Source organism: Cydia fagiglandana, chromosome 21 (assembly GCF_963556715.1).
Source record: "Cydia fagiglandana chromosome 21, ilCydFagi1.1, whole genome shotgun sequence".
Taxonomy (NCBI): domain Eukaryota; kingdom Metazoa; phylum Arthropoda; class Insecta; order Lepidoptera; family Tortricidae; genus Cydia; species Cydia fagiglandana.
Genome location: NC_085952.1, coordinates 3,299,224 through 3,316,297, shown reverse-complemented (window position 1 = coordinate 3,316,297; position 17,074 = coordinate 3,299,224). Strand labels below are relative to the sequence as shown.

Genomic DNA, 17,074 nt, shown 5'->3' with positions numbered 1-17,074 from the left:
CGTGTGGAGGCGGACTGTTAACTTATTGGCTTTGGCCGGCGCGACGCACTCCGCGATTTCGTCGCGCCGCTTTGAAACTGCAACCAGGGTGCCGATGTTTTTAATTGCAATCGCTCGATTTTGTGATTTTACTTTCAATATATCTCCACTATACTAGGCATTTAAATTCTACTAATATAATTGAAAACGAGTGGTCAGTACCACTTGATTCCCAATATGTATTGCTCGTATTTCAAAATTATCAATTCGCTTTCCACAGCTTTTAGATTCGAAATTAAAAAATCGGCCTCCTGAAGCCTCTTCCACACTCTTCCGCGATAATACAGCCTCCATCAAACACCACACAATACGTACACACACATACACACAGCCTCCCCCTGACGATCCCTCAAAACTCAAGAAATCCGCTAAGTAACACAGTTCATCACAGATATGAACTTTGTCGGTTTGTGCGGCAACTTCAATCGTAAAATACTGCCGTATTCGAACTTCAAGATATTCAAGAGACGACACGTACTAGATCCATTCTAGATACGTTATAGTTTAGATATCAACTAGTTCTCTTTTGCATCGGAATTCAGGCAACCAATGTCACTTTTACGTTAGATAGAGTAAGATATCTAGATGTGAATTGGATCTCTAAGTCATATCCTGTGGAAATCGTTCAAGAGTATCTCCAGAATCGCGCAAATGTCTTTGACAGGTTAGATCTTAAACATATCGTTATCGTATCTTGGTGATGTCTAAAATATCGGCGCGATTCGGGAAATGAATTAGACATTCCTTAGATATGAAATAGTAACGATATGTGACGTTCCATGGCAAAAGGTACCTTGTGGCCGCAATAATATTGAAGCAGCGTTAATAATAGCGTAAGCGCCACCCTCCATAGGGTACCTTTTTCCGTGGAACGTCACATATCGTTACTATTTCATATCTAGTGAACGTCTAATTAATTTCCCGAATCGCGCCGTATATCTAATAGATGTCTATTTCAAAATCCGAATCGGGCCCATACTCGTAAATGCAGAATGGGGTAAAGAAATATTTAAGAGCTATGGCAACTACTTCATTTGTGGTGTCAATTTTCCTGACCTATAGTTTCCATTTTTATTAAACATAGGTATATTTATAAACCTAGAAGCGCGAAAAAGTACATATCTTGGCTTTTTTGGTTGGATCATATCATATCGGAAACAAATCGAATACCTAAAACTTGAATTGGCCTGCATATTAAAATTCCAAAAACAAACAAACCAAGGCGGGCCCACTAGCGTTACCAAACAAATCCAATTTTCTAACAGCGCCATTATTCTCATATCGTATGAAAATGCCTTTTATCATATTTTCCCGCTTTCATTGGTCTTTGAAGCTGCGATCGTCTCTTTTAGCCTATTTGGGGAATAAGATGTATTAATATTATACATAAGTAACTGGCTTTTGCCCTCTCATTTTATGTAAACTGTAGATATATAGGTACAGTCAGCGTTTACTTTGTAGCAGTCAAAGTGGCCAAATAATTCGGTACACCATACTAAATACCGGGTGTGGCCTGTAATACGAGCAAAAAATTTAACAGTACGCTGTACTCCTCATACTGACCAACATTTGTTCAGCGACTATTAAAAATAACTTGTGGTTTGATTTGTATACACCTTAAAGTTTATTCTAAGACGCAATGTATTGCGAGTTTTGTTATGTTTAAGGCATGACAAGCAACGTCAATCACATATGATATAGCATAGCGATGGCGTGCATTGATGATAATATTTATTTTGTATGAAAAATAGGAAGTCTAAATACTTCATATTTTTTTAAAGTTGTTTACACAACATTTCAGAGGTTTTAGGAGGTGGGCCGTGTCATTGCAGCTAAAACAAGAAATCGGAAGCATCCAGTATATTATCATATTATACCGCAATTATTTTACCGCCGAGCGTAAAGACCATTAATACATACATTTAATAACATCGAAATCTCAAATAAAAAACTGTTTTTTTTTCTTATACCTATTCAAAAGCCTATTCATTCGGCCAAGCGAAATAAAAACCAAACCAACGCGTTAAAAGAGAAAATAATAACCTTAAAAAATATAAAAAAAAAAATCCTATAGGTACTTATTCAATAAACAATAAGTAATTTCAGACGCAAAAGTATAATTTCAGAGGTATCAGGACGTAAGCCAAGCCATGACATTTCAAAAAATCGGAGGCATCCAGTATGTCTTCATTATTTAATAACATTAAAATCTCTGTTTTTTCTAATACATTCATTCACCCAAACGAAATAAAAACCAAACCAACGTGAAGAGAGTTAATTGCCAAATCATTACATTATTCCCAACAACTGTGAGCGAAAATAGTTTCGGCGATTTAGCGTCTAAGTACCTCCTGATAATTGCTTTAGGCCCCCGAAACATTGATCGTGCCTTTCAAAAAACAAAGAAAACCGTACCATTATCTACCACTCTATCCTATCTACACAGGGATGGTTTTTGAATAGTTTATAGCTGAATGTAGGGTTGTTTTTTTTGAGAGAAAGGGACGGAAGTCCTAGTAAACGGTTGGTTGGATCTCTGAGGGGTGGTTCTGTTGAGAGTGACGCCCCGTAGCTAAGGGTAGCTGTCAGTTTGCAAATGTTTCTCTTGCTGAGTGGACGGGGGTGCATTTGTTTGATAAGTCCGGATTGACAGTGAAGTGATGTTTGTGTTGTGTTGAAAGGGATTTTGCGGGTTTATTTTGAGGTATGTTGGTGTTGTGAAACGGGTATTAAGCTATGGTGAACTTATGTATTACTATTAAAACGCGACGTGATTATTATACGAGTGTCTATACCTAGTATACCTACCTATAATATAGGTAAAGGTACAAAGTAGATACCTGACTGCCTAACGTCCTAACTCATACCAAAACATTCTTGTTTTGGGAAGTAACACCACTACACTCAAAGTCCTGCTGCGTCTGTCTGTGTGTTTGTATGTTGTAAACTACTGAACGGATTTTCATGCGGTTTTCACCTATCAATAGAATGATTCTTGATAGATTTAGGTGTATAATATGTTAACCCATGCGAAGCCCGGGTCGCTAGTTATTAAGTAACAAAAATGTGGTAAAAACACATATATTCAAATATTTTTTTAAATAAGCCCAACCGAAAGAGACTTGAAGGAACTATCCTAGGGACGAAATTTAGAATATTTATTTTATTTTGTTTTTAGTACCTGTTTGTTGTTTAAGCGGCAACAGAAATATGTCTTCTGTGGAAATATCATCTGTCTAGCTATCATGGTTCATGAGTTTACAGCCTGGTGACAGACAGACGGACAGCGGTGTCTTAGTAATAGGGTCCCGTTTATATTTACTCTTTGGGTACGGAACCCTAAAAAATAATATTTCAGCCTATTACATCCTATTGGGCACAGGCCTCCTTTCATGCGCGTCAGGGATTGGGCTATAAGGTAAAAGTCCTAGTGCTCGATATGCTAATGCCCAATAAATGACACCCTGCTGTCACCTCTATTGACAAGGACTTAAGTTTAAAGATGACATGTACTGGGACATTGACGGACACTGGGACCTCTACCTTAGTCCTCGCGCTAGCCCAATGCATAGCCTCATAGACTAGGAATCCTCTAGACCGAGTTTAGAGCAGTTATTTCATGCAACCGATGATGCCAAAAATGCGGGGGTGCGCGAGACGAGTTGAGCGAAGTCCCCTGCCGTGATTGGTCCGTTCAAAGACACGGACGTCACACAAAGACACTTTCGACTCGAACATGGAGTAAAATTAGCGTATGCGTGGCGGAGGGCGTAGCGCGACTATGCTCAGTCTGGAGGATGTTTTGTCTGTGCATAGCCTGTAACAAGGTAATATTTACCTCTTCACTCCTAGTTAAATCTCTCAACCGATTGAGATGACATTTGGTGTGAAGATAGTTCGAGTCCGGGGAAAGGATATTATGATAGTAGTTATCACAAAAATAATTTATCGCAGACAAAGTCGCGAGAAAAGCTAGTATCGGCAGACTATCGGCGCGATTCGGGAAATGGATTATACATTCACTAGATATGAAATAGTAACGATATGTGACGTTCCAAGAAAAAGGTACCCTATAAGGAATGCAAATCGGTTATTTTTTGTATGGAAATAACCGCGGTTTCGGTTAAAAATCGATTATTTCCCTACAAAAAATAACCGATCTGCATTCCGTAGTAACCTATGACGGTCGGCGCTTAAACGCTATTATTAAAGCCGCTCCAATATTATTTCGGCCATAAGGTACCTTTTGCCGTGGAATGTCACATATCGTTACTAGTTCATATCTAGTGGATGTCTAATTCATTTTCCGAATCGCGCCATACTTAAGACATGTGCCGCCGTGGAAGCGTCAACCCTTTAAAAAGTGGCTTTAAAAGTTGATTGGCCAGTTAAACATAGTAAGAGCCATAAAATCGGTTAGGCCATAAACCGCGCGGTTAGATGGTTTAATTATTGGGCGAGTTTTGACACGGTGTCGTAAAATTACATTACAAAGTCAGATGGATAACCCTTTACAGCGGAGATGCGTGGTTAGGGCGCCTTTTACACCGGGACGAGCGGACCGATTCATTTATAAGCATAATTTAGTCTAAGCCAAGTTTGCACCAACTTGGCAGCATCAAAATGTGCCATCGCCTTATATGGTTCACATTTTCATATGAATTTTGACTTGTGTGGACGGATGGACGTCGACGGACTATATAAAGTTGGTCAAGCAGATCTTGTCAGTAGAAAAAGGCGGCAAATTTAAAAGTGTGTGTGTTTTAAGTATCTAATTATAAGTGACATTTTAGCATATTTCAAAAAACGTTGGCATAATTTTGGCATAATCTAAACATTAGTCTAGCATTTATTCAAAATCCGAGTTGGCAACACTGCAACTATGGTCCAGTTTTTAACGTTGATTCTTAACGCGCCTTTATGATTTGTACTCGTTACATTTATAGACTAGATATACTAATGCTCTTTCTTTATTTTATATTCAACATAATTTGAAAAATACTAGGTAACACATGTATATTTTACTAGAACTTGAATTTGAACCATAGTTGTAAGTTGTGGACTAAAGCTACCTGATCTTACGGTCCTATTTATTTAGTTTGTTTTTGATTGTGCAGGCATTTTTGTAATACTAAGAAGAAAGCGATTTTAACATATTATTTTAAATGCAGTCGTACACTAACATAAATTCTTTGGATTTAATTACTGTACTATCTCCATCTCCATAAAGATACCATTATTGTTATGTCTCAATTATTTAAACACCAATTAATTAATAAAGTTTATTTATGAATAAGACACTATAACTTCATGTACACCGACGCCATTCCAAGCATAGACAAGCTGCCATAGAGACAGTAAACCTAAAGGGGTGTACAGACTCCACAATTATCAAACGAACGTAGGTACCTGATAAACTTTCGTATTTCTAACGCATCCAAAAATGTATCAGAGTTAAGCTACGAAAGGTCTGCAGCGATTTTGTTAGCCCTCGCAGTGCCAGTGTTATTTATACGACATAATTTCATAGAAGTTTGACGTTCAAAATAATACTTGCACTGGCTTTCAAATCCGCTGCAGACTTTTCTTGGTCTGACTAATAAAATCCACCAAGATTTTCACGTACGCTTCGGTGTAATACACGGCCTGATTAGCATGTAAGGGGTTAGGCATTTTCCGGTGTTAAGTTGCGATGGTATCGTGGACAGCTGTCCTTGCGTCATCGTGGATACCCTAACACGCTTCGTGATCTAATCAGTATATTAGAGGTTAGAATTTAATGTTTTGTATAAATTAATATGGGATGGTTATGTTTTTGAGTTTATTAGTATTTGTATTTTCATTGGTTTAGAAAACAGATAACCGATACAAGTCAATAAAATCTCAAAATATAAATAAAGGAAAATGAGCTAGGAAATCTACTGGCAATCAAACAAAAACAACCTAATAAGGTATTTAACTTTAAATAAATTATTTTACACAAATGAAATAAAGCACCAGAAGATGAATAGAGAAACGTAAAGCAGACAGCAGTTATTTTTAGACAAAATTTATATTAAAACCCAGTATAAAACTATAAAGAGTAGGTATATAATTTGATTGTGACGTCACATGCTTGTGTTTCGTATAATTTCTATAGTAGCAAAATAGGGATGTTTCATGTACTTAAAATAAATTATTTCAAACCGTGCACGAAATAAAGCACCAGATAGTTATTAGAAAAACATAGATTAGCAGCTATTTTTAAACACAATTTGATATTAATAAATCGGATTGAAATATAAAAAGTAGGTGAGTTTACCGTGACGTCACTATATTCGTTTTCATATAAATTCCATATAAGAAAATCGTTTTGACAGTTCTAAAAAAAGAAGCTGATTTGACTAGTAGGAATGTAGCCTCTCATTTTGACAGTTTGAAAAAAGAAACTGATTTGACTAGCAGTCAAATACCCTATTACATACTTAAGATCACCGCCTATCAGAACATATAGATGGTCAAGCAAATCTTGTCAGTAGAAAAAGGCGCGAAATTCAAATTTTCTATGAGACGCTATCCCTTCGCGCCTACATTTTTCAAATTTGCCGCCTTTTTCTACTGACAAGATCTGCTTGGCCAAGTATAACAATAGAATAGTGTTAAGTATCTATTTTTTTTTAAACTGACCGCAGGTGCTGTGGCTCAAATTTCAAATTAATTCATATTTTGCCAACAGCCACCCGCTACGTAAAAAGTTAATCGATTCGGTAAAATATCGATTACGCGGCCGGTGTGATTGTATCTGTGGTGTAGAGTTACGGATGCGAGTTACCGATAGATAAGCGTGGGAGGTTTTTAATGCGTTTTAGTAGTTGAAAGCTTGTTCCAAATTTAAACCGTGAAGTTGTTTGTTAGTTTGGTACATTAATTTACAGTACATATGAAGATCTCTGGGCTAGCGATTCGGATTTTGAAATAGACATCTATTAGATACCTTTTAGACATCACCAAGATACGATAACAATATGTTTAAGATCTAACCTGTCAAATTTGAGATTTGTGCGATTCTAGAGATACTCTTGAACGATTTCCACAGGATATGACTTAGAGATCTAATTCCCATCTAATAGATATCTTACTCTTATCTAACGTCAAAGTGACATTGATTGCCCGAATTGCGCTGCAAAAGAGAACTAGTTGATATCTAAACTATAACGTATCTAGAATGGATCTAGTACGTGTCGTCTCTTGTGAATATCTTGAAGTTCGAATACGGCTGATAGTAGTTGAAAGCTTGTTCCAAATTTAAACCGTGAAGCTGTTTATTAGTTTGGTACATTAATTTACAGTACATATGAAAATCTCTATTATATACCTATATCACGATTGTATAAAATACTATCATCCAAGCTTAAACGGTGACCTTCGCTCGGTCAGCTAAACGGTCACCGTGTTACAAAATATTATTATAACACATGCTATTATAGCCTCGTTACATAATTAAGCCGACAAATTACTTTAACCGAACGCAATCCAGTTACCAAGTACACTTGAACATTATTTTAACTTTACGACCGGGGAGTGGCGGAAAAATAGTTAAAAGCTAACAGCTTTCCGTCATGTCATCGCGTTAGAGGCAGACATTATTGACCTTTGGAAAGTTAACTAAGTTTCATTATTATTCTGTTAACTTTTAAACTCATTATTTTACGCGTCCCGTACCTATTTTGCCTATTTTGGGCCAAAATAAAGTCTAGTTCGTTTTTTTAGCATTTGAAATAAGGTAAACAATCTTGATGCGTCTTTTAAATGAAAAACACGTTTTAAAAATAAGTTACGACAAAATTGTAACATTTATGAATCTAATACGATCATTTATATTCTTCTGCTTTCATAAGTAATAGTTACTGATTTTTAAAAAGCGTTTTTGAATTAAAAGACATGTCAAAATCGCTTATCTTCTTCCAAGTTCTTTCTAATGCTAAAAAAACGAACTATAGACCATCAGTACTATCGTATTGTAATACTTAATTGAGGTTGTAATATAGTTTTCACACATAAAAACTGCAGTTACCCAGTGGGGAGCGAAGTAGGGACATTTGACGGTATGAAGCCTTAATACCTTATAATTATACACCTAAACCTTCCTCAAGAATCACTCTATTGATTGGTGAAAACCGCATGAAAATCCGTTCAGTAGTTTATGAGTTTATCGCGAACATACAGACAGATGCGGCGGGAGACTTTGTTTTGGTTGTTGTATTTATAGTTTGTCAATGGACTGTCTCATTTCAATCATAGACAGAGAGAATCATACTGTCTTTGTCTTGCACTAGTACTAGCACCTAAAAGAAAAGGATGAGTATAGTTTTCCTGGTTCTTACTGACTGACAAATTGGTTTGACCAACTGTACAGTATGTAAGTGAACAAAAAGTAATTACTCAGACCCACCCGTTAATGTTTAGGTCATACTGAGCAACTTTTACTATGGGACCAACCCCGAAAACGCGGAAAAAAATTGGATGTTTCATACATTTTTCTGGTCTGATGTTGAAATTTTCTATGGGAGAGTCAATTTTTAGGGTTCCGTACTTCGCTGTCCGTCCGTCCGTCCGTCCGTCCGTCTGTCACCAGGCTGTATCTCACGAACCGTGATAGCTAGACAGTTGAAATTTTCACAGATGATGTATTTCTGTTGCCGCTATAACAACAAATACTAAAAACAGAATAAAATAAAGATTTAAATGGGGCTCCCATACAACAAACGTGATTTTTGACCAAAGTTAAGCAACGTTGGGAGTGGTCAGTACTTGGATGGGTGACCGTTTTTTTTTGCTTTTTTTTGTATTATGGTACGGAACCCTTTGTGCGCGAGTCCGACTCGCACTTGCCCGGTTTTTTTTCGTGATTTTGTGGTTGGTCCCATAGTAAAAGTTGCTCAGTATGACCTAAACATTGGGTTTGAGTAATTGCTTTTCGTTCAGATACATACTGTATAATGTTGCCATGTATTTTACAAGCTTTTATTTAGTTTCACCTGACCGTTGTCTCTCTGTCTGTCTGTCTGTCTGTGTGTAATCAAATCTTGCAAGTTAAATTTGATCCACTTCCCGGTTTCCGATTGACCTGAAATTTTGCATGCATGTATAAATCGGATGACAATGCAATATTATGGTACCATCGAGCTGATCTGATGATGGAGACAGGAGGTGGCCATAGGAACTCTGTGATGAAACAACGTAACCTAATTGTATAAGGGGTTTTTAGAATTGTCTCCATAAGTATTAGTCTGTCGTAAGAAAAGTACAGTCAGCGATAAAAGCTTGTACCAAAAATGAAATTTTTGCTAAAAACTTATTTCTTGTCACTATAAGTATGAAGTCATTGTAAATGTTGTATTGACTTGTGAAAGAGCCTACTTACAGAATATATTTTTTTACTCGTATAAAATAACTCGGATAATACCTCTTTTCCCAGCCATTTTTAAATCTCCATTTCCCGTCAAACAAACTGTAACGCGCGTAATGGCGGAATCATGTCCGTTTAAACATGCGATCGCATCCAATCACTGCAAATCGTTCTCGATGGCAGTTCACAACTCTTGTCGAGTTGGCCGACCAGTTTAGGTTGGTCTCGATGGCATCATCGGGGGGCCTAGTCAAGATGCCAATCGTTTGCAGAAAACCAAACGAAACTGTCCATATTAGTTACGTTTATCTTAACGCTTCGTTTCGTGTTCATCTTACTACTTAGTGCCGATGGCGTCAAACTATAGTTCGTTTTTTTTAGCATTAGAAAGAACTTGCAAGAAGGTAAGCGATCTTGACAGATCTTTTAATTGAAAAACGCTTTTTAAAAATCAAAAACTATTACCTATGAAAGCAGAAGAATACAAATGATTGTATTAGATTCATAATTGTTACATATTTGCCGTAACTTAATTTTAAAATGTGTTTTTCAATTAAAAGACACATCAAGATTGTTTACCTTATTTCTAATGCTAAAAAACACGAACTATAGATACAAATAGGATAATTTGATATAGGTAGTCTTTTCGTAAACAATTGCCATTTAAAAACCTCATTAATTAAACAATATCGACACTTGAAATGAGCTTAGGTCAGCGCTTTACTTTTAGCTCAATTACCTACTCTGAAAATATGCTCCTGTTTAAGAGCCCATCACCACACACTAGCGCCACTGCTAAATAATCGTGATTATTTAAATTTAACGAGAGATATTTAAAAAGGGGGCCGCTACGTACTGTATTTTGTATTTAAGTACCTTTTGAATACATCAAACTAGTTAGTTTTCATGTTGCTGGATTCGTAGATCTATGAACTCAAAACAAAAACGGCCGTTTTAACACTTTTACCTTTGGACGCATTTGTGCTGCATCACAGACAAAACATCTTCCAGACTGAGCATAGTTGCGCAACCCCCTCTGCCACACAAACGGTAATTTTACTCCATGTTCGAGTCGAAAGTGTCTTTGTGTGACGTCCGTGTCTTTGAACGGACCAATCACGGCACGGGACTTCGCTCACCTCGTCCCGCGCACCCCGCATTTTTGCCATCATCGGTTGCAAGAAATAATTGCTCTAAACTCGGTCTAGAGGATTCCTAGTCTTTGTGCTGCATTAACGTGTAAAATTTCAAAATAAACCTCTTAAGCTTTTGTTATTTTTCTTATTCTTTCCTTGTGTACCTAAAGGTAATTCTTGCAATTCTCGGGGTCAAATCCCAGTCCAAATTAGCTCACAGACGATCTCAAATGTTTTGTGAACGCCGAATGAAAACATGAATTCATGCGATGCTCAGTTGCCGGCGGTATCGCGGCATCGTAGTGACAGAATCGTGGCTTCATTTTGGGAAATCGTTTACATTTTAAACATGCGTCAGTTTTATAAATACGAATAAACTGATTATCTGCATGTTTTTTGAAGTGAAAACTTCTTTAGCGGCGCTGTGCACTTTTTGTGATGGGGAAAACATGTTAAACTCGCGAGAGCGTAAGACCTAAGATGTAAGACGCTTCGTAAGACGGACACGTGACCTGATCGAAAAACTGTTACAATGTCTTTGAGTTTTCACTTCTGCCGGCACTCCCGGAGTGCAACCCGTTTTTTTATTTACATACAAGATATATAGTGTAACAGTGTACAGTGGTAACTAGACGAAATAACTTGATTAAATCTAAAATTGGTCCTTGAGGCATTGTAGCAAGGATGCTGGCGGCATTTCCTCGCTGTATTGTTGCTGATGCGTTGTGCGAGGTACCTAGCCGCCAGCTCTTCGGTCAGCCAGACGCTTTTGTATATTTTTCATCTCTAAGAATCCGTAAGTTTGTTCGGAGAGGTCGCAGCACATATGTTCGACCTAATAAATTATATAAGTAGTTTGTGCTCATACATTTTTATCCTTCTATTACCCGGATCGATATTTTTGACCTTATAAGTATACTATGTATTACATATAATATCTGGGAGACCGAGATTATCTCGGAAAACATATAGGTAAAAACTCAAAAATGCTCGTTTTCCCAGAGATAAGACCTAGCTAGATCGATTTATCGCCCTCCAAAACCCCCATACCTATAGCAAATTTCATCGAAATCGTTCGAGCCGTTTCCAAGATCCCCGAAATATATATAAAAATATACATATAAATAAATAAACAAGAATTGCTCGAGGTATTAGAAAATGCTTCATAAAAAATATTACCCGTCAAATAGATTTAGTCAAATAAATTGTTCGAAAATGGTGAACATCGTCAATTTTCTCGTTCATTTAATTTAAACATATTAAATGGGGAATTCTCTAATTACCTAAATCAAACGGCGTTAAATTAAATTAATTGCATAAAAATAATTGCACCGAAATAAAATAATATTTAACGTCATATTACCTAAAACTGTGAAATGACTAAATGTCATGTTACAATTAATTTAATTGATAAACGCTCGAGGGACCTACCGCTAGTTATAGTTACCTATAGGTATCTAAGCTATCGTATTAAAAGGTTATGTTATTGTATATATATACCTATAACATGAAATATAGTATGAAGTGCTAAATAATCGCAATTTACCTTAATGAATAATTCAACTAAAACAATTTATTTTGCGACATTTTATAAAATGTCTATTGGGATCAATTAACATCTACAGGGTGTCCCAGAACTGCCACAGAGACACCGGTGGTAGGTCAACTCAAGAGGAACCTAACTAGCCTAATATGACCCCAGTAAAAGTTGCATGGTTTTCGGGTTATTAGACAATTTTCCCCTTTGTTTTAACATTTTTAGTAAAAAGGGGATTCTTTTTTTCGATAATAACTCGAAAACCGTGCAACTTTTACTGGGGTCATGTTAGGCTGGTTAGGTTCCTCTTCTGTTGACCTACCACCGGCGTCACCGTGACGTGGTAGTTCTGGGACACCCTGTAGATGTTAATTGATCCCAATAGACATTTTATAACATGACGCAACATTAATTGTTTGAGTTGAATTTATCCATTAGGGTAAATTACGATTATTTAGCACTTCATACTATAGCAACACGAAAGACTAACGTTAGACCGGGCCGAGCCCGGGCCGGAGCTTCCTGCGCATCGTTTTCTATGCAAAGCGTGACGTGATCACCTGTCATGTCATAGAAAAGTAAGCTCCGGCCCGGACACGGCCCGGTCTAACGTGAGTCATCCTTAAGGTACTTAGGGACGAAATGAGCCCACGTATCTATGCAACGTACCTATGCAATGCATTACGAAATATGGAGCCTGAAATTTGTATGTTTAGAAACATACTTGTCATACGCAACGCAACGCATGACAAGTATGTTTCTAAGCATACAAATTTCAAGCTTCATACTTATCGGCAAAATTAGACATAGACATAGAAAAACTTTATTTAACATCACATTAATGGTACATTTGAACATAAAATCTTCAAAACTTCTAAAACAAAATTAAATTACGTATTTTGTATGGAAACATTGAGAAAACGCGGGGCAGAAACGCTAGTGTATACACACCCTGACTATTTTCAGAACAAAGTTGGGACGCTACGTGCGTATTACCCTGGCGCCGTCCCATATTCAAGCCACCAAAGTTGGCGCTGGTGCGGCCGCATCTTTGGCCGAAAGCCTCAAGCGCCGCAAATATGTCACACTAGGTAGTAGCTACATATTTGCGACGATTGGAGTGGAAACCTTGGGGCCGTGGGGACCTAGCGCGCGTCTCCTCTATGAGGAACTGTCAAAGCGCCTTATAGAGGCCAGAGGGCTGGCCAATATTTTGCCCAAAGGATCAGCATTGCCAATTGCCATCCAGCGGGGCAATGCGGCCAGCCTTCTGGGCTCCCTACCTGCGGACTGCGACTTAGGGCAATTTATTTATTTATAAGTTTTCGTAAGTAATGTTTTTATTATGTTGTAAAAATGTTATTGAACAAAGCTCTATTTACATCAAAAACCCACTTACGAGTACATCCTCCGTTTTATCCCCGATACTCTATTACACGCAAATCCGGCTGATACGACAAAAGACAATCCCTTTTCCTGAAATACATATTTCCTAATGCGATTATACCGCATTTTTTAAGACGGAATCATCATTTATGCAGAACCCTCTAGTCCCTTGGGGTCTCACAATAACGCACTTAAGAGCTCTGAATAATGTAGGACCGTCTTTTACTGGAGATGGAAGTTTTTAGAAACGGGGAATTACGGGTAATTAGTGTAGAAATTAGGGTGAAAGTGGATTTAAGTTCAAGCAGGCGTGGCTCACTCCACGATTTCGTCGCTTTGCTACAGGTAGCTAAAAGTACATCCGTTCCACACCAATTTTGGTGGCTAGCCATAAGCCGCGCGTGGCGCTGTCACCACCTAGCGGCCATATCTGTGTTGATCGTAACAGACGCGTTTTCTTAAAGAGTAAGTCTTCTGTACCTAGTACTATAATTTATTCAGCGGTAAGAGCGTGCGACTTTCAATCTGAAGGACGCAGGTTCAAGCCCCGGCTCGTACCAATGAGTTTTTCGGAACTTATGTACGAAATTGTCATTTGATATGTATTTTCTGTACTTATATAAGTACGAAAACCATAAAATATGCTTAATGTTAGTATAAACATAACATCCTAAGCATAATTTATTTAAAAACACATACGAGTATTTCATGGTTACATTCATATAAAACAAAGAATTAAAAATGGTGGCGAGAAATATGGCAAACATTGCTTATTCTTATTCTTATTCTTGTTCATGCAAATTAATTTTCACTTACAAAATAAACAGTATAACGGCTGATTTAGACGGCGCGCGAATTTGCATGCGATTTTAGTTACACTGCGGACTGTGGATTACTTCCAGTTTAACCGACCAATCAAAACACGCAATGGTATGAAAATCGCATGCGAGTTCTCGCATCGTATAAATTGGGCTTAATTTAGCAACTATTTAGTATGTGACTCACGACAGTTTAAATTCGAATGTTATATTTCCCCCCCCAGGCCTGCAATGCACTAGCCACCATGGATTCCCCCCTCTCCTCTCAAGACGAGCGCGACATCGAAGTGAACGTCGTCTCTGGCGCCTCCAGCCCCGACATCTCTCCTTCTAGAAGCACGCAGAAGAGCCCCTTCTACGAGCTGAAGAAGGACAAAGAAGAGAAGGCGACGGGAAGCGCGCCGTACACCAGCTTCTCGATTAGTTCGATATTGAATAGAGCGGAGCCGAGGAGAGAGAGTACTGTGTTGGAGGCAGCGCTCGCGGCGAATCATTTTGGGAACAATGATGCTATGTTATCAAGGTAAGTCTATTTGCTTGCCAACCGACAGCTATCGAAGAAGCCTTAAAATGTGTATTCCTTATATATTACTTCGTAAAGACGGGCCTTACGGGCACTAAGAATTGGTGTAGCGGTATCATGCACACGAATTCGAGCCAATCGTGCAGCTAACGCCAGAACTCGATTGGTATTAACCAATCATTAGAGTTCGCATAAACCCGTCTTTATATTATATACATATAAGTCAATGCTTGCCAGCCTCTGAACGCGATTTTAGACAAGCATTGTAGGTATAGGTTGTGGCCATCATAGATAATTCTAATTTCATGATATTCCATCTTAGAATTGATTACTACATAATAAGGTTAGGTTATCAGGTTTGGTTATTTCATGATGTGGACAACGCCTTAAACATAAGAAAATTCGCAATACATTGCGTCTTCGAATAAACTTTAAAGTCTATTAAAAATAAAACCACAAGTTATTTTTAAAAGTCGCTTTAAAAGAAAAGATTAGCGTAAGAATAATTTATACTGTAATTTATCATTATGAAATAAATAAACTAAAACTAACTAGTATACTGTTTTAATAATTAATTGGTAGAGCAGACAAAAACAATTCCCCGAATCGGACACGTAACATCAACCCTAAACTGCCCCATGTCCGACGTCGCCGCCATTTGTCCGATGTCAGACCCATTTGCCCGTCTTCCTTGTCGGACAAGTACATCTTACGTAGATAAAGGGATGTCCGATTAGCGGGGCAACTACCCCTGGGGTGGGTTTATGAAGTCTTTATCTTCCAGTTTGTCGAGCGGCACATTTGTGGTAGTAAATGTGGCTTAGTACTGCTACTACTGCTTGTTAGTGTTCCGTACAAAATTTTGGGCACGGAACCAGTGAACGCATATCACGGAACACATATGAGATCACTTCGGTCTTTTTAGGGTTCCGTACTCAAATGGTGGCAAATGTGTGTCCGAGATAAGAAGGCGAATCGGGATGGCAAAGGATGCTATGACCCGTTTAAATAACATTTGGAAGAAAAGGGGAATTGGTATCAAAACCAAGATCAGATTGATACGAGCACTAGTATTCCCTATCTTCCTGTATGGAGTGGAAACGTGGACTATCATGGCCAGAGAGAGAAAAAGGATTGATGCATTTGAGATGTGGTGCTGGAGACGAATGTTACGAATACCTTGGACGGCGAGACGTACTAATGCATCAATCCTAACCCAGCTCCGAGTGAAAACTCGTCTATCCACCATATGCCAACAGCGTATACTATCATATTTCGGACACACAGTGCGCAGAGGTGACGAAAGTTTGGAAAAACTGATAGTGATTGGACACACCGAAGGCAGGAGATCACGCGGTCGTTCACCAATAAGATGGACCGATCAAGTTAAAGACTCGTCATCCTCTGCTTTCTACACGGTCGTCAGAGACGCGTTGGACAGAAACCGGTGGAGACAGATCATCCGCTCCAGATGCAACCCTGATACTGACCACGATCCTCAGACATGAGGGACCGACCAAAGAGAGAGAGAGAGACCCAAATGGTAAAACGGGACCCTATTACTAAGACTTCGCTGTCCGTCCGTCCGTCCGTCCGTCCGTCCGTCTGTCACCAGGCTGTATCTCACGAACCGTGATAGCTAGACAGTTGAAATTTTCACAGATGATGTATTTCTGTTGCCGCTATAACAACAAATACTAAAAACAGAATAAAATAAAGATTTAAATGGGGCTCCCATACAACAAACGTGATTTTTGACCAAAGTTAAGCAACGTCGGGAGTGGTCAGTACTTGGATGGGTGACCGTTTTTTTTTTACTTTTTTTTGTTTTTTTTTTGCATTATGGTCCGGAACCCTTCGTGCGCGAGTCCGATTCGCACTTGCCCGGTTTTTTTCTCACAGACCGTTTGACGTAGATACCTAAAATTAGGAACACTTATAAATAGCAATTTTTTTTTGTTTTTTATCATGTTGTTGGTGTAAAATATTGGCCCTAATAGGGAATATTATGCAATAGAGAGTAGAGGGCGTCACCAGGCCAATCACAGGGCCTACCGTGTTTGTGTTTTTTGTGTTTTCCTTCACCGAAAAGCGACTTTATCAATGATATTTCGTACATTTAAGTTCCGGAAAACTAATTGGTACAAGCCGGGTTTGAACCCGCGACTTCCGGATTGCAAGTCGTTCGCTCTTCCCACTAGGCCACTAGCGCTTGAATAATACGTAACTTTTGTAATAACCAGGGAA

The 17,074-nt window shown here is 38.3% G+C and overlaps 1 protein-coding gene across 1 annotated transcript in view; it reads left to right on the top strand.

Moving 5' to 3' along the window:
- Positions 1-14,548: 14,548 nt before the first annotated feature.
- LOC134675275 (homeobox protein HMX3-B-like) overlaps positions 14,549-17,074 on the top strand; it is a 33,263-nt gene continuing 30,737 nt past the window's right edge. Inside the window, exon 1 of the mRNA XM_063533496.1 lies at positions 14,549-14,827. Within this exon, the coding sequence (XP_063389566.1) occupies positions 14,550-14,827 (278 nt within the window). The 5' untranslated portion in view covers position 14,549. The remainder of the gene's footprint in view (positions 14,828-17,074) is intronic.